The sequence below is a fragment of the Carcharodon carcharias genome, chromosome 33, assembly GCF_017639515.1.
Source record: "Carcharodon carcharias isolate sCarCar2 chromosome 33, sCarCar2.pri, whole genome shotgun sequence".
Taxonomy (NCBI): Eukaryota; Metazoa; Chordata; class Chondrichthyes; order Lamniformes; family Lamnidae; genus Carcharodon; species Carcharodon carcharias.
This window is the reverse complement of record NC_054499.1, coordinates 13588097-13615454: the sequence shown is the minus strand read 5'-3', so window position 1 is coordinate 13615454 and position 27358 is coordinate 13588097. Positions and strand designations below refer to the sequence as shown.

The window sequence follows — 27358 nt, the reverse complement described above, 5'->3', positions numbered from 1 at the left end:
TTTTATATTCGAGGGAGTACAAGCCTAGACTCTGCAACCTGTCCGTGTAATTTAACCCCTTTGAGCCCTGGTGTCACTCTGGTCAATCTGCTTCCCAACCCCTCAAAGGGCTAATATACCCTTCGTGAGGTGCAATGCCCACAACTGAACACAGGTGGGGTCTGGCCAAGGGGCTGTACCAATGAGGCTTCACTTCCACACCTTTATATTCCAGTCATCTTAGAATAAGGGCCAATATTCCAGTCATCTTTGTGGTTGCTTATTGTATAGGTTCATTAGCTTTTAGGAGACTGTAAACATGTACAGACATACATCACAGGAGGTCCACAAGAAGGCATGCCAATATCCCATCAGACTCTCTGTTGAGCACTCTGGCCTGTCCTGGTCTTTGATGTGGCATTGTTGGTGTTTGTTGCCCATCTCTAGTGGCGGTGAGCCGCCATCTTGAACTGCTGCAGTCCATGTGGTGTAGGTACACCCACAGCGCTGTTAGGGAGGGAGTTCCAGGATTTTGACCCAATGACAGTGAAGGAACGGCCGATATATTTCCAAGTCAGGATGGCAAGTGGCTTGGAGGGGAACTTGCACGTGGTAGTGCTCCCCTGTGCCTGCTGCCCTTGTCCTTCTAGATGGTAGAGATGGCAGGTTTGGGAGGCGCTATCGAAGGAGGCTTGGCGAATTGCTGCAGTGCATCTTGGTACATTCGAGCTCAGGTGATGGCACAGAGAGGATTCACGGGACTCAAGAAGAGCATCACAAGACTGAGTTGGAGAAAGATGGTGGTTGGGGGTGGGGTGTTGGCTTGGGTTTGCCTTGAGAGGACAATGACCATCAAGAGCTAGTTAACAGGAGAGAAGCCCAGGTATTGCGTTCAATTAAATTGTTGTGAGTAGGCCAAGATGACATGGGTTCAAACTAGATTTCAGGGATCAATTCAAATTTACATTGTCTGGTGATAATGGGCAGGTCATGACCTCAAAATGGGGTCAGCATCCTTGTTGCCATGGCAATGCCAACAACAACATTTGCGCTATTTTGAAAGGGGCCTATATCTTGGGCCCTGTTTTGGGTAGGTGGACCCTTTTAATGTGCAATTGAGGGCCCGAGGACCCCAATTGGCAACTTGGCTTGGAGCTTGAAAAGTAAGGTTGGGGGAGGGGGAGGAGGCGGAAGATCTGATCACATGTGCTGGAGAGGCCAGGCCATGGTGAGGTGCCATTATGTTCACAGGGGCTTGAAGAGATGCTCCTGCCACAGGAAAATAACCCTGGGGGTCGTCGTGGGACCCCCAAACTTTATGATCACAGACACCACACCCGCCCCCCCCCCACCACTTCACCCATTCCCTCTCCCCCTTACCTTGCCAGTGGCCTAAACGGGGAATAAGGGACATTTATCGACAGCCCCACGCTAATGTGGTTGACGTTTCAAAATGGCGGCTGCCTCATTGTCACGGTTACGAGCATGCTCTGCTTGGAGCAGAACCCCAGATGGAATAACAGACGGGAGCAGGCCAGGAACCATTTTAAGAGACAACTGCGTCTTCTTGTGGCCGAGGTTTTCCGAGCGATTTAACTCAGGCGAACATGATTTTAGATGGACAACAAGGGTTTCATTTCCCACGTTCTTGCCAATATCCGGTTACAGGTCCACAGTCCACAGGGTCGGGGGAAGGGGGACCCTCAATTTTAATCTCCACCATTGGCTCCTGGAGTAATCGCATCTTCAGCCAACCGGTGAGGGAGGTCTCCTGGGAGCAGATGAAGCCTCCGCGAGATGGCGAGGAGGGAAGCGTTGAGGGCCTCCATGGTCTGGGTCAGCTGAACCAAGGCCTTGGCCTGCTTCTCCAGCAGTTGCTGATTGGCTCGCAGCAGGCCTTCCAATTGGTCGCAGGAGGGCCCCAAAGCATCCTGGGAAGGGCCTCGTTCTGACTCCACCTCGGAAAGGACCGCCTGGCCTTCAATCTCTGCTGAGGGGAAGGGATCTAATTCAGTGCATTGTGGTAAAGTTGAAACTCACCGGTGTTTTTTTTTTCAGCTTGAGTTTGGTTTACCTCACATGAAGTAATTAAGAAACAAACCGCAGAAAAACCAACAGGGGCTGTGCAGGCCATTCTGCCCAACTGTTCCATGCTGGCCCGCATGAGCCCGCTTGCTCTCCCCTCCTCATCTCACCACATCAACGTACCCTTCTTCCCTCATGTGTTTATCCAGCTTCCCCTTAAATATATCTACGCTATTCACCTCCACCACTCCCGGTGGTAGCGAGTTCCACATTCTCCCCACTCTCTGGGGAAGAAGTTTCTCCTGGCTTCCATCTTGACTGTTTTATATCTTTGGGCTCCCCCCATTTTGCAGCCCCCCACCCCAACCACACCTGAAAGTGGAAATATCTTCTCTACCCCTAACTTATTAAAACCTTCCATAATCTTAAAGAACTCTATTAATACCATTACATGGGGCATGTAACATTGTGGCCTAGTAGCAGGCTCCTACAGCAGCAAGGTGGAAAAGGGTAGAAGGGGGAAAGATGAGGTAAGAGAAGTGATTAGAAGATGCAAGCTTGGGTCTTGTAGCTTGTAGACTGTAGCAGGAGAGAGGAGTGAGCCATTTTGGAGTTGGCAACCAACTGTCCCTTATTTTACGGGATTGTCCCATAGTTGAGCCCATTGTCCCGCGTCGAATGCTACTTTTCCTGTAATTCAGCACTCAGCAGCATCTGCTCTCACAGCTCTGATATTACCCCCCCTCCCCTCCCCCTCCCCCACCCACCCTGGCTGCTGTAACAGACCCCATGCCAGCGTTTCCCTAGTTGCCCTTGAGAAGGTGGTGGTGAGCTACTGCCTTGAACCGCTGCAGTCCCTGTGGTGTAGGTGCACCCACAGTAATAGTTTCAGGGCGGTGAAGGAACGGCAAATATAGTTCCAATTCAAGATGATGAAGTTGTGGGGGGGAACTTGCAGGTGGTAGTGTTCACATGCATCTGCTGCCCTTGACCTTTTAGGCTGAAGCAGTCGTGGATTTGGAAAGCGCTGTTTAAGGAGCCTTGTTGAGTTCCTACAGTGCATCTTGTAGACAGTACACACCGCTGCAACTGAGCATCAGTAATGGAGGGGGTGAACGTTTGTGGATGTGGTGCCAATCAAGCGGGGCTGCTTTGACCTGGACGGTGTTGAGCTTCTTGAGTGTTGTGGGAGCTGCACTCATCCAGGCAAGTGGGGATTATTCCATCACACTCCTGACTTGTGCCTTGTAGATGGTGGACAGGCTTTGGGGAGTCGGGAGGTGAGTAACCAGTTCAGTTTCTGGCCACTGGTAACCCCCCAGGATGTTACTAGTATTGATTTATTGCCCATTCCTAATTGCCCTTGAGAAGGTGGTAATGACCAACCTTCTTGAGTACAACTGAGTGGGCTCGCTTGGACATTTCAGAGGGCAGTTAAGAGTCAACCACGTTGCTGTGGGTCTGGAGTCACATGTAGGCCAGACTGGGTAAGGACAGCAGATTTCCTTCCCTAAAGGGGGCATTAGTGAACCAGATGGGATTTTACAACAATAGATGATAGTTTCATGGTCGCCATGACTGAGACTAGTTTCATATTCCAGATTTTATTAATTAACTGAATTTAACTCTTCAGTTGGAATGGCGAGATCTAAGCAGGACCTTTAGATTACTAGATGAGTAACATAGTCACTGAGCTACCATATCCCCCAAAATAACAAATACCACAGAACTAAAGGGAGGAAGTAAAGTGGGTCGGAATGCCAACAGATGGTTAGAACGTTTAAGATTGCGAGTGCCCTATCTTGCCCGGGAGCTCACAGGAATAAAAAGCGTCTCGAGCAAGTTTAGCACAGAGAAACTTCCCACAAATCCTTACAGGAGCCTCTGAGGTAGGCCCAGGTTTCTGGCAGAGCCCTTCCAGTCAACCAGCAGAAGGAACTTGGCAGAGAGCCGGGCTGACTCGAGTCTCTTCCTTTCACCCCCCCCCCCCCCAACCTTTGCTCTTTTCTCCCTGCATTTGAGGCAGGGAGTTTGGCCCATGGGGATGCAGCCTCTGAACCCTGAGCGATTTTTCAGACTCAAAACTTGCTGTCGAGAAAATAACCAAGGAGAAACCTTCTGGTGGACTAACCTGCTTTTTTATACACAGGAGAAACATCCCGGTGGACTTCACAGTCAAAAATTTGGCACTAAGGCACATGGAGCCAGAGAACCATAGAAAAGTTATGGCCCAGAACGAGGCCATTCAGCCCATCGTGTCTGCGCCAGCTGAATTAAAAACTAGCCGCCCATTCTAATCCCACCTTCCAGCGCCCAGTCCGCAGCCTTGCAGGTTACAGCTCTACGGGTGCAGATCCAGCTACCTTGTAAATGAGCTGAGATTTTCTGCCTCCACCACCAAACCAGGCAGCCAATTCCAGATACCCGCCACCCTCTGGTTTTTCCTAATATCCCAAATCCTCCTAACAATCTGTGCCCCCTGGTAATTGACCCCTCCGCTAGGGGAAACAAGTCTTTCCTGTCTACCCTATTTAGGCCCCTCATAATCTTGTACACCTCAATTGAGGCACCCCCACCAGCCTCCTCTGTTCCAAGGAAAACAACCCCAGCCTATCTAATCTTCCCTCAGTAGCTGCAATTTTCCAGCCCTGGCAACATTCTTGTCAATCTCCTCTGCGCTCTCTCTCTCCAGAGCGATTGTGTCCTTCCTGTAATGTGGTGACCAGAACCGTACACAAAATCCCAGAGGTGGCCTAACCAGCATTTGATACAGTTCCAGCGTTACATCCCTGCATTCACATTGCAGCACTAAGGACGGGTTGTCCAAAGGCTAGGTTTTAAGGAGCGTCTTAAAGGAGGAGAGAGAGAGAGAGAGGCAGACAGGTCATTCCAGAGCTTGGGGCCCAGGTAACCGAGGGCACAACCACCAATGGCGGAGGTGGGGGGGGGGCAATAGAAATTGGGGAATATGTCAATCAGTAGAAAAGGAGGCCATTCTGGTGCATGGACTATACAAGTTGTCTCTCACTTCTACCTCATCAATTGACAATCAAACTTCTCAAGGGGCAATTAGGGATGGGCAACAAACGCTGGGCCCAGCCAGCGATGCCCACATCCTGTGAAAGAATGAGAAAGAAACAAAGGCCGGGATTTTCCCACCCCGTGGGGTATTTCGGTGGGACTGGGCAATCCCGGTGGTAGGCGGGGCTGGAAATTCCCGTCCACGTCCTCCTGGACTTGCGCGTTCGCCATTCCTGGCCTCGGGAGAGGTCACTATTGGGAGGGATACCAACACCCCACCCCACCCCCCCACCCCCCACAACAAGAACGAGAAAGCCTGGCGATCCCCCGGACGGGATCGGGTCAATGGAATCCGGGTTACCTGCGCACGCGGTGAGTCCCCCGTTGCTCTGGTAGCCAGGCCGGCACCTGCATTCACCGACGGGCACCACCCAGTCTCCCTCGCTGGTGCAGTGCAGCTTCAGCGGGACGGAGGCCTCCTCGGCGTTGGCGACGCAGGCGCCCACGGCCACGGCCAGTGAGGCCAGCCCCGGCCCCGCCGTGGTCTCGGGGAACCGGGCCAAGCGGGCGACGGCGGGCGGGCACTTCTTGAAGGAGGCCAGCACGGAGAGGAGGTTGACGCAGGCGCCTTGGTCGCGGAAGGCCAGGCGGAAACCCGCCTTGGTGAGGGGCCCGATGGGCACGGCCACCCTGTTGACCTTGCCCATCCCGTTGAGGGCGAAGACGTGCTCGGCGGTGACCTCCCGGGCCTTGACGTACGCGGCCTTCATGCGGGTGGCGGTGCTGGCCGAGGGGGCCACCTCGGAGTCCGACTCGAGGTAGTAGAGGGCAAAGGTCTCCCGGCAGGACCCACCAGCACTGGAGATGGAGCCGCAGTCTCTCACGGTAAACCTGAGTTCCACATAAACCATCTGGGCCTCCCCCCGCTGGATGTAGCTGCTCCGTAGCCAATTGTCCTGATTGGGGTTCTCCACATTGCACACGCGGTAAGTCCTCATCGTGTTGAACTGTTTGTCCACGGCCACAGCTTCTTCCCACTGCCATGAGAGAGAAAACGCGCTAAAAGCAACAAACACTTCTCCCCTCCCGACATTCCACCACCCCCTCCCTCCAAACCCCACAAGTCCCAGCCAGAGTGGAGGCAGACGATTGGGTAATTTCTCCGTCAGTCACGCCTGTAAGTGACCGGGATTTACTTTAACCGGCAGGATTCGTGCCATGTAACTATCCTCCACTGACTGCATTTGACTGGAGAAATCGCCCTGCTTTTCCCGGGAGACTTTGTTGTAGTTTGGGCCCATGTGTTCCATTTGCTGTCGTTTGAAGAGGCTCAGTTTGAATAGGCTCTATTTGCTGTTTGCTGAATAGATAGACCCTGTTTAAATAGACACTTTGCTGTTTGCTGAATAAGTAGACCCTGTTTAAATAGACTCTGTTTGTTGTTTGCTGAATAAATAGACTCTGTTTAAGTGGACACTGTTTGTTGTTTTCTGAATAAATAGACCCTGTTTAAATAGACACTTTGTTGTTTTCTGAATAAATAGACCCTGTTTAAATAGACACTTTGTTGTTTTCTGAATAAATAGACCCTGTTTAAATAGACACTTTGTTATTTGCTGACTAAATGGACCCTGTTTAAATAGACACTGTTTGTTATTTGCTAAATAAATAGACCCTGTTTAGACTCTGTTTGTTGTTTGTCATGCCCACTTCTGCTGTCACGATGACTCCAAATAAAATGCTACTTTCCTGCCTTCTCTCACCATCCCCTTCCTTTTTATGCCCCCCCCCCCCCTTGCCTACTCCTGCCTTCTCCTAACTTCCACTTTCCTCCCCTCACTTCCCCCACCCTCTCCTGAAAGCCCCACCTCGAGCTGAGGCTCAGACAGCTCCACCTGAGCGGCCAATCAATAGGTAAATCTTTGAAAGTGAGTGCCAAGAGGCTGCTCCCCCATGTGCGGCATCATAGAGACTTAAAGCACAGGAGGAGGCCATTCAGCCTGCTATGTTGTGCCAGCTCTTTGAAAGAGCTTTCCAATTAACCTTCCTTGTGCTCCCTCTATAACCTGGCTAAAGATTCCTTTTCAAGTATTCATCAATCCCCTGGTTCTGGCTGACCACTGATGTTGAACACCTCAATTAAATCTACCCCCCACCACCGAACCTTCTCTGCTCCAAGGGGAACAATCCCAGCTTCTGCAGCCCCTCCACATTATTCCCAATCCCTGATACCCTGGTTGAGTCCATATGCAATCGCCAGCCACAATGGTAAGGAGAGGGAGCAAAACCAGGAAACCTGGCCTGGCTACATCTCATGGCACTCACCAGACAGCACTGGGGCACTGCCACACTCCCCGAAATACCCATCCCCTACCACATTCAGCTTGTCCCCGCACACTGTGCGAGTCAGGGGTCATGGGTTCAAGACCCACTCTGGAAGCCAAGTTGACATCTATAGGCTTTAGCAGTGCTCGTGTGGGGCTTTTTATGAACCCCAGGCCTGACTTTTATCCCAATAGGGTTACAAGCCGTTAAAATTAATCTGTGCTGGTGTCAATGTGTGCCTTACCCCACCAGCAGGAGTCACCAGCCAGTTCAGCTCATCCTGTTCCAACTGCGTGTTCAGTAGCACTACTGGTGGAGAGAAAAAAAAAAGACGTGCTTTATATAGTGCCTTCCACAACCACTGGGCATTCCAAAAGGCTTTACAGCCACCGGAGTGCTTTTTGAAACGCGCAGCCACTGTTGTGATGTAGGAAACGCGGCAGCCAATTGGTGCACAGCAAGCTCCCACAAACAGCAATGGTAACGATGAGATCACCTGAACCCTTATGTTGGCAGAGGGATAGATATTGACCCAGGACACCAGGGAGAACTCTTCAAAATAGCGGACAAGGGATTTTTTCATGTCCCCCTGAGAGAGCAGATGCGCGGGCGGGGACGGGGGTAATGCCTCATCCGAAAGTTGGCACCTCTGACAGCGCAGCACTCCCTCAGTACTGGGAGTGTCGACTTGGCTTCGAGAGTGGGTCTTGAACCCATGACCTCTGACTCCCACAGAGTGTGGAAAGAGGCTGAATGGGGTGTGGGGTTAGGTATTTCGGAGAGCCTGGCAGTGCCCTAGTGCTGCTGGTGAGTGCCATGTGATGTAGCCTGGGCAGTGATTGGTTTTATGGCTTTACTCCCTCCCCTTACGATTGAGGCTGGAGAGAGGATATGGATTCAGCAGGCATCAGCAGTCTCCCTGGAACCTTACCATGCTGCTCGTGGCATCATGTGACCTTGTCCAATTTGACAGGACAAATAAAAAGAACCCATATGATCTAAATGGTAAGGGATTGCAGAGCTCTGAGATGCAGAGGGATCTGGGTGTCCTAGTGCATGAATTGCTAAAGGTTAGTATCCAGGTGCAGTAGGTAATTAGCAAAGCAAATAGAGGATTATGGTTGAGCCTGGTCCTGTCCTGGTTGTGGACTCTGGGACGATTTCCCATCCCCACCTCATCCAGGGATACTGAGGCCAACTTCTTAACTCCGCCAGCTTAGCGTAGATGAGCTAACAGACCAAGCGGCTGTGTCAAGATCCAGAACATTCTCAGTGTGGCTCAGGACGTTCATGGACGTTGTCCATTTTGACAGTTCAAATAAAAATAATCCATATTAACTATTTATTCTTTTATTCATATAACACATCCAAGTGCCATAGAGTTATACAGCACAGAAAGAGGCCCTTTGGCCCATCGTGTCTGTGCTGGCCATCAAGCTCCTATTTATCCTAATCCCATTTTCCAGCTCTTGGTCCTTAGCCCTGTATGCTACGGCATTTCAAGCGTTCATCTAAATATTTCTTAAATGTTATGAGGGTTTCTGCCTCTACCACCCCCTCAAGCAGCGAGTTCCAGATTCCCACCACCCTCTGCATGAAAAAATTCTTCCTCGAATCCCCTCTAAATCTCCTGAACCATATCTTAAATCTATGCCCCTGGTTATTGACACCTCCACTAAGGGGAAAAGTTTCTTCCTATCTATCCTTTCTATACCCCTTCTAATTTTGTAAACCTCTATCAGGTCCCCCCCTCAGCCTTCTCTGCTCTAAGGAAAACAACCCCAGCCTATCCAGTCTCTCTTCATAGCTGAAACACTCCAGCCCAGGCAACATCCTGGTGAATCCCCTCTGCAACCCTCTCCAGTGCAATCACATCCTTCCTATAGAGCAGGGGGGGCTTCAACATTTTACAATTTGTTTAAATGGTTTGGATGAAGGGATGGATGGGATGGTGGCTAAATTTGCTGCTGACACAAAGGTAGGTAGGAAAGTAAATTGTGAAGAGGACATAAAGAGGCTACAAAGTGACATAGATAGGTTAGGTGAGTGGGCAAAGGTCTGGCAAATGGAGTAGAATGTGGGAAAATGTGACCTTGTCCAATTTGACAGGACAAATAAAAAGAACCCATATGATCTAAATGGTAAGGGATTGCAGAGCTCTGAGATGCAGAGGGATCTGGGTGTCCTAGTGCATGAATTGCTAAAGGTTAGTATCCAGGTGCAGTAGGTAATTAGCAAAGCAAATAGAGGATTATGGTTTATTGCAAGGGGAATTGAATACAAGAGTAGAGAGGTTATGGTTCAGTTGCACAAGGCATTGGCGAGTTCATACAAGGAGTACTGTATAGTATTGGTCTCCTTATTTAAAGAAAGATGTACATGCATTGGACGCAATTCAGAGAAGGTTTACTTGATTAATATCTGGAATGGTTGGGTTGTCTTATGAGGAAAGGCTGGACAGACTAGGCCTGTATCCACTGGAGTTTAGAAGAGTAAGAGGCGGCTTGATTGAAACATATAAGATCCTGAGGGATCTTGACAGGTGGGATGTGGAGAGGATGTTCCCTCTTGTGGGAGAATCTAGAACTAGGGGTCACTGTTTAAAAATAAGGGGTCGCCCATTTAAGGCTGAGATGTGAAAATTTTTTTCTCTGGGAGTTGTGAGATTTTGGAACTCTCTTCCCCAAAAGGTAGTTCAGGCAGAGTCGTGGAATAGCTTCACGAATATACAAAATAGGAGCAGAAGTAGACCATTCAGCCCCTCGAGCCTGCTCCGCTATTCAATAAGATCATGGCTGATCTGTTGTGTTTCGAATTCCACATTCCCATCTAACCCCAATAACCTCTGACTCCCTTGCCTAACAAGAATCTATCTACCTCTGCCTTAAAAATATTCAGTGACCCCTCCTCCACCACCTTCTGAGGCAGAGAGTTCCAAAGTCGCACAACCCTCTGAGAGAAAAAAATTCTCCTCATCTCTGTCCTAAAAGGGCGACCCCTAATTTTAAAACAGTGCCTCCTAGTTCTGGACTCATCCACAAGAGGAAACATCCTTTCCACATCCACCTTGTCAAGGCCGTTCAAGATCTTCAAACAAATCACCCCTCACTCTTCCAAACTCCAGTGGAAACAAGTCCAGTCTGTCCAACCTTCATCATAAGACAACCCACTCATTCCAGGTATCAATCTAGTAAACCTCCTCTGAACCGTCTCCAACGCATTTACATCCTTCTTTAAATATGGAGACCAAAACTGCGCACAGTATTCAAGACGCGATCTCACCAATGTCCTGTATAACTGAAGAATAACATCCTTATTTTTACGTTAAATCCCTCTCGTGATAAAGGATAGCAATCCATTAGCCTTCTTAATTACTTGCTGTGTCTGCATACTAACTGTTTATGACTCATGCACTAGAACACCCAGATCCCTCTGTAGCATGGAATTCTGCAGCCGTTCCCCATTTAAGTAACACTCTGATTTTTTTTTATTCTTCCTGCCAAAGTGAACAACTTCACATTTTCCTACAATATACTCCTCCCCGCCATATTTTTGCCCACTCACTCAACCCACCTATATCCGAGTGCAACCTCCTTATGTCCTCTTCACAACATACTTTCCTACCTATCTTTGTGCCACCTGCAGATTTAGCTACCATGCCTTCACTCCCCTCATCTAAGTCATGGATGTAAATTGTAAAAAGTTGAGGCCCCAGCACAGAGGCCTGCGGGATTTCACTCGTCACATCCTGCCAATCAAAGACCCATTTATGCATACTCTCTGTACTCTGCCAGCCAGCCAATCTTCTATCCCTGTTAATATGTTACCCACTACACCATCAAATGCCTTCTGGAAATCCAAAGTAGAGTATGTCTACAGGCTCCCCTTCATGTTACTCCTATAAGGCAGAGGTAGATAGATTCTCGCTAAGCAAGGAGGTGAAAGGTTATTGAGGGTAGGCAGGAATGTGGAGTTAAGGATGAACTTAGATCAGCCGTGATCGTATTGAATGGGGGAGCAGGCTCGAGGGGCCAAGTGGCCTAACTCCTGCTCCTAATTCGTACGTTCAATGATGTTACTTGGTGTTAAGATTTCCCAGTAGAATTATTTTCCATTTAATAGTTTGATCTCTCCAAGGTCACAATTTTATGACATTCTGCAAAGTATTTGATAACTGATATCATTTAAAACAGTATTGTGTGTAGTCTGAATCATTAATAATTAGCCTTATCAATTGGTGTGCAGAATGATACCTGAACTCATGCCCTTTCTCCACTGTCTCCACACCCTGCAAGTCCCATTCGCAGTTAAACGCAAACCCAAGATTGGTTTTTCTCCATGTAACTTATTTACTACTGTTTTTTGTCTCCTTTTGTAATTCATGGTTATCTGATTTCGCTAGGGGAGTCCAGGGTTACGGTGTTATATCGCAAAATGAAGGATGTTATGCTAAGGTAGACCCATTAAAGGCTGGACGTGTGTTCGTGTGATTGATGGTTATAGAAATATCCTGCGGGTCACTCAGAGAGTAATTGCTCTTCTATAGATTGGCGGTTGCTTATAAATTCTTGGATCCAGATGTCAGAAAAACCTACAGAAAACACTGACTTTCTTTCAATGATTTCCTCATTTTCGATGGTTTTCATATCTGTAACTGTGAGTTACCCCATAAATCATTACACCATGAAGGGATGTTACATTGCCCTATTCTGCCTCTGCCTCCACTCAACTGCTGCTCAACCCTCATCCGTGCCTTTGCTACCTCTGGTCTTGATTATTCCAACATTGTCCCACCTTCCACCCTCTGTAAATAACTCAAAACTCTGCTTCCCTGTGTTTGAACTCTAATCTAATCCCGTTCATCCAATTACAGCCTGTGCTCATTGACCTACATCGGTTCCCAATGTGGTGACAAGTGGGGTTGTAAATTCTCAGCTTCATGTTTAAATTATGGCCTTGTACCACCCCCTTCATCACCCCTCCCCCTCTCCAACCACACCCCCCTCCCTCCCCATCTCTGTAATCTCCTCCAGCCCTAGACAAGCCCTCCGAGTTTTTTTTGCACTTTTTCAATTCTGGCCTCATTCACATCTTCAATCTCCACATTTGACCATTGGCGTCCATATCTTCAAACCTGGAGTTCCCCTGCTAAACCTCTGTCTCTCTTTCTCTCTCTCTCTCTCTTCCTTTTCAGATCATCCTCAAATTCCCTTGCTTTGACCAAGCCTTTAGTCACCTGTCCTAATATCTCCTTCTGTGCCTCAGCACGTTGGAAGATGATTCCTCGGTTAATAGAGCAACATGAATGTGTGTTGTTGGGTGAGATACTAGGGACATGAGACCTGCAGCACCTCAAGCCTTTTATTCTTCATTGACGTTTGTCTGTAATGCAGTTTGGCTAAAAATGTTCTGTTTCATTTTATATGCATTGAAAGACAAAATTATTGACATTCAAATACAATTTTGTGTGGGGAAAGAGAATGAATTTTGTCTTTATTCGTTCCTGGGATGTGGGCATCGCTGGCTGGACCAGCATTTATTGCCCATCACTAATTGCCCCTTGAGAAGGTGGTGATGAGCTGCCTTCTTGAGCCATGTGCTGTAGGTACACCCAAAGTGCTGTTAGGGAGAGAGTTCCAGGATTTTGACCCAGCGACAGTGAAGGAGTGGCTGATATATTTCCAAGTCAGGATGGTGTGTGACTTGGAGGGGAACTTGCAAGTGGTGGTGTTCCCATGTGCCTGCTGCCCTTGTCCTTCTAGACGGTAGAGGTCATGGGTTTGGAAAGTGCTGTCTATGGAGGTTTGGTGAGTTGCTGCAGCGCATCTTGTAGATGGTACACACACTGCTGCTACTGTGCGTCGGTGGTGGAGGGAGGGATTGTTTGTGGATGGGATTTCCATCAAGCGGGGCTGCTTCGTCCTGGATGGTGTTGAGCTTCTTGAATATTGTTGGAGCTGCACTCATCCAGACAAATGGAGAGTATTCCAACATACTCCTGACTTGTTCTAGGAGCATCACTAACATTGGAAAGTGTCTGCTCGGTAACAGTTGGTCGTCGAGAAGCCATCATTTTCTTGATTTAGAAACAGGCTTTTCCAATCACAATTGGGTGAGCCCGTGGGTGAGCGATGTGGGATAGAGGGCGGCCTGCAGTTGCCAACTCTCCACGATTGCCCTGGAGACTCCAGAGATTGAAGATAAATCCCTGGCTCACAGTCAGGGCCAAACTGGGGAAGAAGAAAGAGAAAGTAGGGGCATTAAAAGTTTGTCAATTATCTTTCGATTGATTAGCTGGAACAATATGGAGATGGAGATGACAGTAAAGACTCATCCAATCAGGGAATTCAGGAGTCCATTTGCCTAGGAAGGTGGGGTCATTGTGAGGATGGACATGTCAGGATGGGAGTGGGGGTGGGGGCAGGATTGTTTCTTTTTTACTCGTCCATATGGGCATCGCTGTCTAGGCCAGCATTTAATGCCTGTCCCTAACTGCCCTGTTCAGAGGGCATTTAAGAGTCAATGACCTTGATGTGGGTCTGGAGTCATATGTAGGCCAGATAAAGGCAGCAGATTTCCTTTCCCTAACTGGACATTAGTGAACCAGATGGGCTTTTACAGCAATTGGTCATCATCAGACTTTTAATTCCAGATTCTTACTGAATTCAAATTTCACCATCTGCAGTGGTGAGATTCGAACCCAGGCCCCCAGAGCTTGATGTATGGACTACTGGTCCAGCGACAATAGCTAGAGAGAGCAGGTCATGTGACAAAGCTTCCAGGAATCCATCCTGCCAGTTAACAGCCCAAACATGGGCAGTGGCTCCTGATTAAAGTCCACGATCATTAGATTCTGGATTACTCCAACTCAGGCACAAAAAACACGCTCATAAATCTCAAATCGCTAACTTCGCTTCAAGTTTTAATAACAAATAGAATTAACATGTACAAAAATAATGGTGGACAGACCAAAGCATTTTGCTTCATTTCACTTACAGTAACAAAATAAAATACTTGTTGCAGTAATTCTTTGTAGAGCTATGTTTGGACGGTAGCTATGATACAATCTGTGTGAGTTGCATTCACTGGGCCCTGGGCTTCCCAATAGGGAACATCAGCCAGGGTTCCCCCCCTCCTGATCACTTCCCAGTCCTTCCTCTGGGAATGTCTTCTTAAACTACTAAACATTCACTACAGTGGCAGCAGTGTGTGTACCATCTACAAGATGCACTGCAGCAACTCACCAAGGCTCCTTAGACAGCACCTTCCAAACCCACGACCACTACCACCTAGAAGGACAAGGGCAGCAGACACATGGGGAACACCACCACCTGGAAGTTCCCCTCCGAGCCACTCACCATCCTGACTTGGAAATATATCGGCCGTTCCTTCACTGTCACTGGGTCAAAATCCTGGAACTCCCTCCCTAACAGCGCTGTGGGTGTACCTACACCACATGGGCTGCAGCAGCTCAAGAAGGCAGCTCACCACCACCTTCTCAAGGGGCAATTAGGAATGGGCAATAAATGTCGCCATATGGAATATCAACAGGGAGTAGTTGGGGGCGGGGTGGGGGGGGTGGCATGCACATCTGGACGTCTGGTTCGAGATGAAACTGGGGCTCGCCTGTGATGCTTTCTATAGTGGAATTGCCCCAGGATACCCCCTGTCTTGGCTGAAATTCGAAGCCCCAGCCACTGGGGCAAGGGCCTGTGGAATTCAACCTCAGCACCAAGAGCCAGAGGAGGAAATTCAGCGTCCACCTCTGCAAGGCCGATCTTAAGACTCACCGTCCACTGCCAGTACCGCGGGGACAAGGTACAGGAAGAGCCAAAGCTCCATGGCCCGACAGACTCTGAAAAGCGACCCCCACAGGACTATCCGATTGCTCTGCTCGGTTCAATTGGATGCTGGCTCCCTTCCCTGCTCAGTGTAGCTGTGACAATCTGAAACCTTTGCCCCTGTGACCATCAGACCATTGCCCTCGCTGAAGCCTACGGGACACTGTGTGTTCCCAGCATTCCGTGGACGCCTTCTCCTCCCCCCCCACCCACACCACTCCGGGGCCATGGGCTAGGGTCAGTTTGATTGGTTCAAACGGACTTTCTGCCTCCCTTTGATCTTATCTTTGGTTTTATACAACCCCTTTCACAACTTCAACACGTCCCAGAGCACTTCACAGAGCCAACGGAGTACATTTCAAAGCGCAGCCACTGTTGTGATGGAGGAAATTCGGCAGCCGATTTGTGCACAGCCAGCTCCCACAAAGGGCAGCATGGCAATGGCCAGTCATCCATTCTGGCGTGGGGAGGACTCCCCCGCTCTTCCTCGGAATCGTGTTACGGGAACGTTAGACCCATTTAATGCCACCTCCAGATGACGGCACCTCCGACAGTGCAGTGCTCCCTCGGTGCTGCATAGGGAGTGTCGGCCTGGATTATGGGCTTAGATCTCTGGGGTTGGGCTTGAACCCATGACCTTTCGACTCAAGAGGCGAGAGGGCTACCCATTGAGCCAGCTATTTAAAGTGGCATCATTTTATATCAGTCAAAAACCGTTCTTACTGCATGAATATCTAAATACTTCTTAAATGTTACGAGAGTTTCCGACTCAACCACCCTTTCAGGCAGTGAGTTCCAGACTCCCATCAACCTCTGGGTGTAAATATTTCTCCTCAACTCCCCCATCTTAGCCTTCTACCTCTTCCCTTAAATCTATGTCCCCTGGTTATTGACCCCTCTCCTTATCACCTCTCACGGTTGTAGGGGTTCATATCACAGCTCCGTATATATTTACACCAACGCCACTCCTCTTGAAGAACAGAAGGGTTCTGCTGATAGGATGCGATGAAGCAGAGGTGGGAGGGGGCTTGTGTGGAGGCTAAGCAGCAGGATAGACCAGAGGGGCTGAATGGCTTCATTCTCTGCTGTAATTTGCACTAAACGTACAGCAGGAAAGGAGACCATTTTGGCTGAACTGATCTCTGCCACACCTCACACCTGCCCTAGTGATATTTAAATAGGGCTGCGTGCCCTCATCTGCATATATGTAAATTCGGACGCATGCTTTATTTTGAAGTTTGTAGGCTTTGCCTTAACACGACCCGTCGCTGATGGTGTTGATCCTCTATAAGAAACTCCCAAAGGCGTCAGCAGGAGCTTCTGTCCGATCGCGAGGTCCCCCTCCCTCTGACAGTGGGTTTGAGGCTTCGTCCAGCAGCTGCCCACTGTCGGCCTTCTCAGTGCCACCCAGCTCCCCGTCGGGGATCAGGAAGGGGTAGATCTGGTGAAAGTTGGGCAGCAGCAAGCTGTACCGCACGAGTCTGATGCCAAAGGCTCCCTCGGCCAGGCGCTTCATGGGCATATAGCATCGGCGGTGAAAGCGGGCGGCGCAGAGCAGCAGGAGGCAGCTCTCCAAGAGCAGGAGGCCGAGCAAGAGGCATTGCAGGAGAAATAGCAGGAAGCAAATCGAGCCAAACTCGCTCAGGGCCTCGAGGAGGCCAAATCTTTGGCCCCGATGGCCGATGCCAACTTCAGGTCTGGTGGAACAGATTGGACTGGTTGTCTGCGTACCAGGACTGCTGAGAACTTTTCCAGGAGTGCTGGCTTTGCACCATTCCAATTGGGGCTGCTGAATGAGAGGCAGCCCTCTCATGTTAGCGGGGCTACTGCAAATCGCGCCTGAAACATTGAAGGTTCCTTCGCCAGAGTGCATCTTACTCTCTTTCAACTTCATCCATTCAGTCAAGCGTAGAATGTCACAATCACAGTGCCATGGATTGTTGTCCAAATTGAGGCACAGCAAAGCACTTCTCCCAATGAAATCCTGAGGAATTGTTCTTAGCTTGTTATTGGAGACATCAAGGGTTGTCAGATTTCTCAGGTTGATCAATGAGTTATTGGGGATACTCTCGATTTTGTTTGCAGACAGGGTTAAATATCTGAGATTCTCTAGAGGGTCAAAGATGTGCTCAGGAATGATCTCGATCGTGTTTCCTGCAATGCTGAGCTCCTCCAGAGTCACCAAGTAATCGAACGTTCCCTCCGGTAGAGCAGGTATCTTGTTGTCATCCAGGATTAGCTTTGTGAGATTCCAGAGGTTGCCAAAGTTAGGAATTGTGGTTAAGGAGTTAGACGAGAGATCCAACTTTTCTACTGGGAGAGGGTAGTCGGGATCAAAGTGCTGAATCTGGTTGTGGGAGAGGTCCAGGTCGTTTAGATTTGAGAGGTTTTTAAACGTGCTTAAAGAGACAGAGGTGAGATTGTTGAAGCTCAATAAGAGGATCTCTGTCTCCGGTGGGAGAGAATGAGGGACAGACACAAGGGACTGATGACTGCAGTTGGTCCCACTCTTACCTTGCAAATCAGTGTATGGAACACAAGCCTCCAGCGATGGGGATGTCTTTAACCAATAGCTCTGTAAAGTGGTCATGTGGGACACCTCTGTAACTGTGGGTGTCTCAGTGATCATTTCAATTGTTGTCACAATATGACAGACTTCATCAACAGGGAAATTGATAATCGGAATCCCTTTCCAAATGGGTGGAGTCAAACAAACAACGCTCCTGGAGTCAGGCTCCCCTATACTATTGTATATGTTACTATCAATAATTTCAATCCATTCTCTGAAATGCGGCACATTGTCACAGTCACAGTGCCAAGAGTTATTGTAGAGAAAGACATAAGGTGGAAGGAGGTTCAAAAAGTCTTGAGGGATTGATCGTAGATTATTGTTTGAGATATCAAATTTGTCCAGATTTTCCACATTGTCCAGTGAATTTTCCGGGAATTTCTGGATCTTGTTCGCAGACAGGACTAAATATCTGAGATTCTCTAGAGGGTCAAAGATGTTCTCGGGAATGACCTGGATTGTGTTTCCTTTGATGCTGAGCTCCTCCAGGGACACCAAGTCATCGAACGCTCCCTCCGGTAGAGCAGGTATCTTATTGTGATCCAGGATTAGCTTTGTGAGATTCCGGAGGTTTCCAAAGCCGGGAATTCCAGTTAAGAAGTTAAACGAGAGATCCAACTTTTCTATCAGGAGAGAATAGTCAGGGTCAAAGTGCTGAATCTGGTTGTGGGAGAGTTCCAGGTCGTTTAGATTTGAGAGGTTTTTAAACGTGCTTAAAGAGACAGAGGTGAGATTGTTGAAGCTCAATAAGAGGATCTCTGTCTCCGGTGGGAGAGAATGAGGGACAGACACAAGGGACTGATGACTGCAATTGGTCCCACTCTTACCTTGCAAATCAGTGTATGGAACACAAGCCTCCAGCGATGGGGATGTCTTTAACCAATAGTTCTGTAAAGTGGTCATGTGGGACACCTCTGTAACTGTGGGTGTCTCAGTGATCATTTCAGTTGCTGTCACAACATGACAGACTTTGTCAACATGCAAATTAATAATCGGAATCCCTTTCCAAATGGGTGGAGTCAAACAAACAACGCTCCTGGAGTCAGGCTCCCCTATACTATTGTATATGCTGCCATCAATAATTTCAATCCATTCTTTGAAATATTGTACATTGTCACAGTCACAGTGCCAAGGGTTATTGTAGAGAAAGACATAAGGTGGAAGGAGGTTCTGAAAGTCTGGAGGGATTGATTGTAGATTATTGTTTGAGATATCAAATTTGTCCAGATTTTCCACATTGTCCAGTGAGTTTTCTGGGAATTTCTGGATTTTGTTCGCAGACAGGACTAAATATCTGAGATTCTCTAAAGGGTCAAAGATGTTCTCGGGAATGATCTGGATTGTGTTTCCTTTGATGCTGAGCTCCTCCAGGGACACCAAGTCATCGAACGCTCCCTCCTGTAGAGCAGGTATCTTATTGTGATCCAGGATTAGCTTTTTGAGATTCCGGAGGTTTCCAAAGTCGGGAATTCCGGTTATGGAATTAGACGAGAGATCCAACTTTTTTATTGGGACAGGGTAATCGGGGTCAAAGTGCTGAATCTGGTTGTGGGAGAGGTCCAGGTCGTTGAGTTTTAAGAGGTTTTTAAACGTGCTTAAAGAGACAGAGGTGAGGTTGTTGAAGCTCAATAAGAGGATCTCTGTCTCCGGTGGGAGAGAATGAGGGACAAACACAAGGGACTGATGACTGCAATTGGTCCCACTCTTACCTTGCAAATCAGTGTATGGAACACAAGCCTCCAGCGATGGGGATGTCTTTAACCAATAGTTCTGTAAAGTGGTCATGTGGGACACCTCTGTAACTGTGGGTGTCTCAGTGATCATTTCAGTTGCTGTCAAAACATGACAGACTTTGTCAACATGCAAATTGATAATTGGAATCCCTTTCCAAATGGGTGGAGTCAAACAAACAACGCTCCTGGAGTCAGGCTCCCCTATACTATTGTATATGCTGCCATCAATAATTTCAATCCATTCTTTGAAATATTGTACATTGTCACAGTCACAGTGCCAAGGGTTATTGTAGAGAAAGACGTAAGGTGGAAGGAGGTTCTGAAAGTCTGGAGGGATTGATCGTAGATTATTGTTTGAGATATCAAATTTGTCCAGATTTTCCACATTGCCCAGTGAGTTTTCTGGGAATTTCTGGATTTTGTTCGCAGACAGGACTAAATATCTGAGATTCTCTAGAGGGTCAAAGATGTTCTCGGGAATGATCTGGATTGTGTTTCCTTTGATGCTGAGCTCCTCCAGGGACACCAAGTCATCGAACGCTCCCTCCGGTAGAGCAGGTATCTTATTGTGATCCAGGATTAGCTTTTTGAGATTCCGGAGGTTTCCAAAGTCGGGAATTCCGGTTATGGAATTAGACGAGAGATCCAACTTTTTTATTGGGACAGGGTAATCGGGGTCAAAGTGCTGAATCTGGTTGTGGGAGAGGTCCAGGTCGTTGAGTTTTAAGAGGTTTTTAAACGTGCTTAAAGAGACAGAGGTGAGGTTGTTGAAGCTCAATAAGAGGATCTCTGTCTCCGGTGGGAGAGAATGAGGGACAGACACAAGGGACTGATGACTGCAATTGGTCCCACTCTTACCTTGCAAATCAGTGTATGGAACACAAGCCTCCAGCGATGGGGATGTCTTTAACCAATAGCTCTGTAAAGTGGTCATGTGGGACACCTCTGTAACTGTGGGTGTCTCAGTGATCATTTCAGTTGCTGTCACAACATGACAGACTTTGTCAACATGCAAATTGATAATTGGAATCCCTTTCCAAATGGGTGGAGTCAAACAAACAACGCTCCTGGAGTCAGGCTCCCCTATACTATTGTATATGCTGCCATCAATAATTTCAATCCATTCTTTGAAATATTGTACATTGTCACAGTCACAGTGCCAAGGGTTATTGTAGAGAAAGACATAAGGTGGAAGGAGGTTCTGAAAGTCTGGAGGGATTGATTGTAGATTATTGTTTGAGATATCAAATTTGTCCAGATTTTCCACATTGCCCAGTGAGTTTTCTGGGAATTTCTGGATTTTGTTCGCAGACAGGACTAAATATCTGAGATTCTCTAGAGGGTCAAAGATGTTCTCGGGAATGATCTGGATTGTGTTTCCTTTGATGCTGAGCTCCTCCAGGGACACCAAGTCATCGAACGCTCCCTCCGGTAGAGCAGGTATCTTATTGTGATCCAGGATTAGCTTTTTGAGATTCCGGAGGTTTCCAAAGTCGGGAATTCCGGTTATGGAATTAGACGAGAGATCCAACTTTTTTATTGGGACAGGGTAATCGGGGTCAAAGTGCTGAATCTGGTTGTGGGAGAGGTCCAGGTCGTTGAGTTTTAAGAGGTTTTTAAACGTGCTTAAAGAGACAGAGGTGAGGTTGTTGAAGCTCAATAAGAGGATCTCTGTCTCCGGTGGGAGAGAATGAGGAACAGACACAAGGGACTGATGACTGCAGTTGGTCCCACTCTTACCTTGCAAATCAGTGTATGGATTACACTGAGGAGCAGTTAGGGAAGCCTTGAATAGGTATAGACAACAGAAGGTTTGCAGATATAACATCCTCACCAGCCACATTCCTAAAAGATAAAAGCAGAAACATGACAATTATAAATGTTGACTCTCACCTCCATGTTCCCTAATAGAACCAACTAACCTTGGGCATTGACATCATGACAGGAAGGCTTTCTTGGAGCTTAATTTATTGAGGTCCTGCCTGCACTTGTTCCATGTGACCTTTCTACATGCTTGATCAGTTTGTGGCTCTTGGCTTTTTGACTGTGGGGGCCTTCATAGCTCATATTCACAGATTCTGCTTTGACCTTGGAGTGTCATCCAGGTGCAGGAAGCTCAACAGATTGTTTTTCCTTTAACTGCATCCATGGCAGGTAAATAGAGTAAAGACACAGATCAGCCACAAGCTGATTAAGGGGATGCACAGATTCAAGGGGCTGAATGGCCATGCCCTGTCCCTATAATGCTCCAGCATGGGCACAGAGGCTGCTGACCCACTTGCGGTCAGCGCATTCAGTGCTGTTGGACTGAACATGGCATCTTCTACTCTGTGCCGCTCAGTCCCTGCAACAGCTGGCTATGCTATAGGCATCAGTCTTCACCATCAGCAGAAAGATTAGTTGAAACGACAGCGGTGATTCTCAGTCTCTCAACTTGCATTTATATAGTGCCTTTAACATACAAACATGTCCGATGTGCTTCACGGGAGCATTATCAAACAAAATTTGATGGCCAGCCACATAAAGAGATTTGGACAAATGACCAAAAAGTTGTTCGAAAAGGTATGATGTAAAAGAGGGTGGAGAAGTGGAGAGATTTAGTGGGGGGGAATTCCAGAGCTTAGGGCCCAGGCAGCCAAAAGCACGGCCGCCAGTGGTGGGCCAATTAAAATCGGGTGGGGGTGGAGGGGGAGGTGAGCAAGAGTCCAAAACTGAGGCAGCGCAGAGATCTCAGAGGTGTGTAGGATACAGGGATAGGGGGAGGTGAGTCTGTGGAGGGATTTGGACACAAGGTGCTCAAAGTGATGAGGGGCCTGGACAGAGCGGACGGGAGAAACTGTTCCCACTCGTGAAGGAGAGGGCACAGATTTGAAGTCATTAGTAAAAGAAGCAATAGGAGAAACCCTGTCACGCAGCGAGCAGTTCGGGTCTGTCATGCTTCTCCTGACAGTGTGGTGGAAGCAGGTATGACTGAGGCATTTGTAAAGGGAATTGGACTCTTACTGCAAAGGAAGGATGTGCAGGCTTATGGGGAGAAGGCAGGAGAATGGAACTAGTTGAGCTGCTCATTCAGAGAGCTGGTGCAGACATGATGGGCCGAATGGCCTCCTTCTGCACTGTACAAATGCTACGAGGCTTTTCAAATCCTAGTGCTGATGTATCAGGAGCCGGACGGGTGAATGGAACTGAGCGTGAGTTAAGACAGGAGCTGCAGAGTTTTGGATGAGCTCCAGCTCATGAGGGTTGCTATCTATCGTGGCAGCAACATATCTTATCTGGGATAGGCAGAGGGGAGAGCAATACGCTCCAACAATTCCCTATCTTACCGCTGTCACTATGGGTATCGCAGAAAGGAAATGAGCCAGTGCTTTGAAGGTCCAACATTAATTCCGGCACGATGACTGTGCTTCCCCTGCCTCACAGCAGAGAGAGATAACCTAGTTCCTTAGACAGACAGCAGCAAGTTTTGGTGTCCTGGCCAATATTTGTACCTCTAGCAACTTCACTGAAAACAAATGATCTGATCATCATCATGTTGCTTTTTATGGGAGCTTGCTGTGTGCAAATTGGCTCCATGTTGGCTGAGGGTCAAGTATTGGCAATCTCTTCTTTGCCTCCACCTATCACTGGCCCTCTATCCAGCTCTACCTGTCCCACCCCCCTCCACCTGCTTATATTTCACCTCTTTTCTCTATTTCCTTTGTTCTGATGAAGGGTCATACGGACTCGAAACGTTAACTGTGTCCCTCTCCGCAGATGCTGTCAGACCTGCTGAGTTTTTCCAGCTATTTTTGTATTTGTTTCAGAGCTCCTCTATTCGTCCTCAAAATAGTGCCTTGGGATGGATCTTCCACTTGGGAAGGCAGACGAGGCCACGGCTTAACATCTCATCTGATAGATGGCTCCTCTGACAATGCAGCACTCCCTCTGTACTTAACTTTGAGTATCAGCCCGGATTGTGTGTTCTGGAGTGAGATTCAAACCCTGAATCTTTAGACTCTAGACTACCAAGATGTCTCCCCATTGTGCCACATGTCATTGTATTATGCCAGATCTGACATGACCCGCTTAGTAGCACCGCTTAAAGAATAGTCACAAGTCAATCATTATTGAAGAGTAGGGAGATAGTGAGGCAAGTTCAATGTATCTCTTACATGTAAAATCAGGTCACTAAGGTAGGCACAACAAACCTCTTGAGCCTACATCTACAAGATGCACTGCAGCAACTCACCAAGGCTCCTTCGACAGCACCTCCCAAACATGCAAACTCTACCACCTAGAAGGACAAGGGCAGCAGACACATGGGAACACTACCACCCTGCAAGATCCCCTCCAAGTCACACACTATCCTTTATTTTTTTACTTATTTGTTCATGGGATAGCTAGACAAGCATTCATTCCCCATCCCTAGTTGCCCTTGAGAAGGTGGTGGTGAGCTGCCTTCTTGAGCCGCTGCAGTCCATGTGGTGTAGGTACACCCACAGTGCTGTTAGGGAGCGACGGTGAAGGGACCGTGATATATTTCCAAGTCAGGATGGTGAGTGGCTTGGAGGGGAACTTCCAGGCGGTGGTGTTCCCATGTACCTGCTGTCCTTGTCCTTCTAAGGTGGAGGTTGTGGGTTTGGAAGGTGCTGTCGAAGGAGCCTTGGTGAGTTGCTGCAGTGAATCTTGTAGATGGTACACACACTGCTGCCACTGTGCGTCCGTGGGGGGTGTGAAGAGAGTGAATGTTGGAGGTGGTGGATGCAGTGCCAATCAAGCTGGGCTGCTTTGTCCTGGATGGTGTTGAGCTTCTTGAGTGTTGTGGGAACTGCACTCATCCAGGCAAGTGGAGAGTATTCCATCACACTCCTGACTTGTGCCTTGTAGATGGTGGACAGGGAAGTATGTCACCTTGGAAATATATCGGCCGTTCCTTCATTGTCACTGGGTCAAAATCCTGGAACTCCCTGCCTAACAGCACGGTGGGTGTACCTACACCACAGGGACTGCAGCGGCTCAAGAAGGCGGCCCACCACCTTCTCAAAACACCTGGGGCACCTTGGTGGAGTCAACAGATCTTACAAAAAACAGCAACTAGGTATGGTCTGTCATATGCAAACTTGGAGGCGATCCCAAGAAAGCTGCCCAACATCCAAAGGTGTCTGCAATCCAAGTTGCACACCAGTTGTTCCTAAATGGAAAAATCAACAAGAAACAACCAAGAGCACAACTAGAAAGGAAGAAGTACAGCAATGACCCTAGCTTCACTGGACCATTCACCATGGAAGAGCTGGAAACTGGTATATCTAGTCTAAAACACGGGAAAGCAATTGGTCCTGACAACATAGCAACTGAGCAGATAAAGCATTTTGGACAGCAAGCAAAGAAATGGCTCCTACAATTGTTCAACCATTGTCTGGCAACACACAAGCTACCTAATATTTGGCAGAAGGCACATGTAATAGCACTATTAAAGCCTGGAAAAGATCCCTCAGATCCTAAGAGTTTTCGGACAATTTCATGCTCTGCCACAGCAATAAACTGTTTGAATGCCTGATACTCAATAGGATAGCACCAACTGTAGATGAGAAGATCATTCCAGAGCAAGCAGGTTTCTGCCCTGGCAAATCAACAAGTCAACTGCTCAACCCACACAACATATCGAAGATGGTTTTGAGCAAGGGATCATAACAGGTGCTGTTTTTGTAGACCTGTCAGCAGCATACGATACAGTGAACCATCGACGTCTCCTCTGCAAGATCCTAGAGATGACAAAAGATATTCACTTAGCAGAGCTGTTAGAAAGCATGCTTCAGAATCGCCGGTTCTAGGTTGAACTAGGTGGGAAGCGCAGCAGGTGGCATATTCAGAAGAATGGTTTTCTTCAGGGAAGCGTGCTTGTACCGCTGCTGTACAACGTCTACATGAAAGACCAACCTACAGAAGGTGTCACATGCTGTTTTATATATGCTGATGACTTATGTATCACTGCCCAAAGCACTGATTGTAACACCGTGGAGAAAACGCTTTCTGAGGCCGTGGAGGAACTAACACCGGACTATGAAGAAAATTACCTTCGCACAAACCCATCAAAGCCGCAAGTTTGTGCATTCCACCTCAGAAACCGTGAAGCCAAACAGCAGCTTAAAGTAACCTGGTGTGGAGCACACTGACGCATTGCGAGCACCCTATCTACTTAGGAATCACCCTTGACAGATGCCTCACCTTCAAGAACCACATCGAAAAGACAAAGGCAAAAGTGAGCAAACGAAACAACATCCTGAATAAGCTCACTAACACAAAATGGGGAGCAAGTTTGAAAACATTGCGAACCAGTGCACTTGCTCTTTGCTATTCCACTGCTGAATACGCCTGCCCTGCATGGGAAAGATCTACTCATGTTAAGAAGGTGGATGCCGTTCTGAATGCAAGCTGCTGACTTATCACAGGTTGTTTAAAACCACAAACACCAACAGCCTATATATCCTGATGGGTATTGCTCCCCCTGATGTAAGGAGAACGGAAGCCAGCAAGAAACATCAGATGAGAGGCACCCTCTACATGGTCATACACCCACACCCAGCTGCCTAAAGTCAAGGAAAAGCTTCATGAACAGTGTTGTTCCATTACAATCAACCCCATCTGAAGCCCGCATCGCCTTGTGGAAAGACCGGCTCGCCAGTCCAGAACAACCCCAGCGATGGAAATTCTACCGGATGAAAGCCTTCCCCCAGGAGCTAATTGCAACTGGGCAACCTGGAAGTGCCTTAACACAGTGAGGACTGGTGTAGGTTGTTCAAAGGTGTCTAAGCAAATGGGGATATACAACCAGCGCGACAACTTGTGAATGTGGAACTGAGCCACAGACTATGCAACATCTCCTGCAATGCCTATCGCTAGAGGAACCCTGCACTGTTGCAGATCTTGCCGAATTCAACAACAAGGTGCAAAAATGTGTCCAGTTCTGGCTGGGTCATGTATAGACTGTCCGTGGACATGATAAGAAGAAGACTACCTTCTCAAGGGGCAATTAGGGATGGACAACAAATACTGGTATTGCCAAGGCTTGGCACAATGCTGGCCAGCGATACTCAGGACCTGTGAGTGGATTTTAAAAACTTCTACTCAACGAGTGAAGTAAACAATCAATACATGAACTCCCTGAATGCCCACGGCAGAAAAAATTAATCATAACGTGCACACACCAAGGGAAGACTCATACACGGACCAAACATACAACACAGGAACAGACAGTCAACCCTAGACAGAAACCTAGTGTACATTGCAAGCCATGTATTAGAAACAAAATCTACATTTATATAGCGCCTTTATTAAAGTAATGAAACATCTCAAAGTGCTTCACAGTAATGTTATCCAGATGAAATTTGACATGGAAGAAAGAGAATGGAGTTAAGAGGACAAATGACGAAAGGCTCGGTGAGAGGTGTAGGCTTTAATGGGTGTCTTAAAGGAGAAAGATAGAGAAATGGAGAGCCTCAGGGAGGGAATTCCATAGCCCAAGGCACAAGATAGATGCAAGTTTGCCCTTCTTGTCACCTTCTGGTGAACTGCGATTGTTGGGGATGGGAGTAAGAGCAGCTTCAGGTCTGAGGGCGATCGGTTCCAAACACTTGTGGCTAGAGGTTTTCAGTCTCTATCTCCCTCACTTTCAGAACAAGGAAAACTTGGACACTGTGGGAAAAGGATAGGTGCATGCTTACCAAAGCTGTTCTTCAGAGGGGTGTTCTGAACTTTTCCGAGAATGCTGTCTCCCAGTACGGAAGGCGAAAGGCTTGGCACGATGCTCCCCAGAAAGGCTGAACAGCGAGACAGTGGACTCAAGACTTGTCTGGCTTCAAACCAGTCATTAGAATGCTTGGCTT

At 48.0% G+C, this 27358-nt stretch overlaps 2 protein-coding genes across 2 annotated transcripts; both read right to left on the bottom strand.

Moving 5' to 3' along the window:
* Positions 1 to 1352: 1352 nt before the first annotated feature.
* Positions 1353 to 15647, bottom strand: LOC121272249 (ephrin type-B receptor 3-like). The gene is made up of 4 exons (XM_041178778.1): positions 15531 to 15647; positions 13376 to 13580; positions 5387 to 6133; positions 1353 to 1969 (listed from the first exon to the last, which is right to left on the bottom strand). Exons 1-4 carry the CDS (start codon positions 15645 to 15647, stop codon positions 1689 to 1691), a joined length of 1350 nt encoding a protein of 449 aa, XP_041034712.1. The 3' UTR covers positions 1353 to 1688.
* On the bottom strand, positions 14758 to 27317 carry LOC121272350 (slit homolog 2 protein-like). Its single transcript, XM_041178989.1, has 2 exons — positions 27197 to 27317; positions 14758 to 21338 (listed from the first exon to the last, which is right to left on the bottom strand). The coding sequence occupies exon 2, from the start codon at positions 21334 to 21336 to the stop codon at positions 16477 to 16479; it is 4860 nt and encodes a 1619-aa protein (XP_041034923.1). The 5' UTR covers positions 21337 to 21338; positions 27197 to 27317; the 3' UTR covers positions 14758 to 16476.
* Positions 27318 to 27358: the final 41 nt, after the last annotated feature.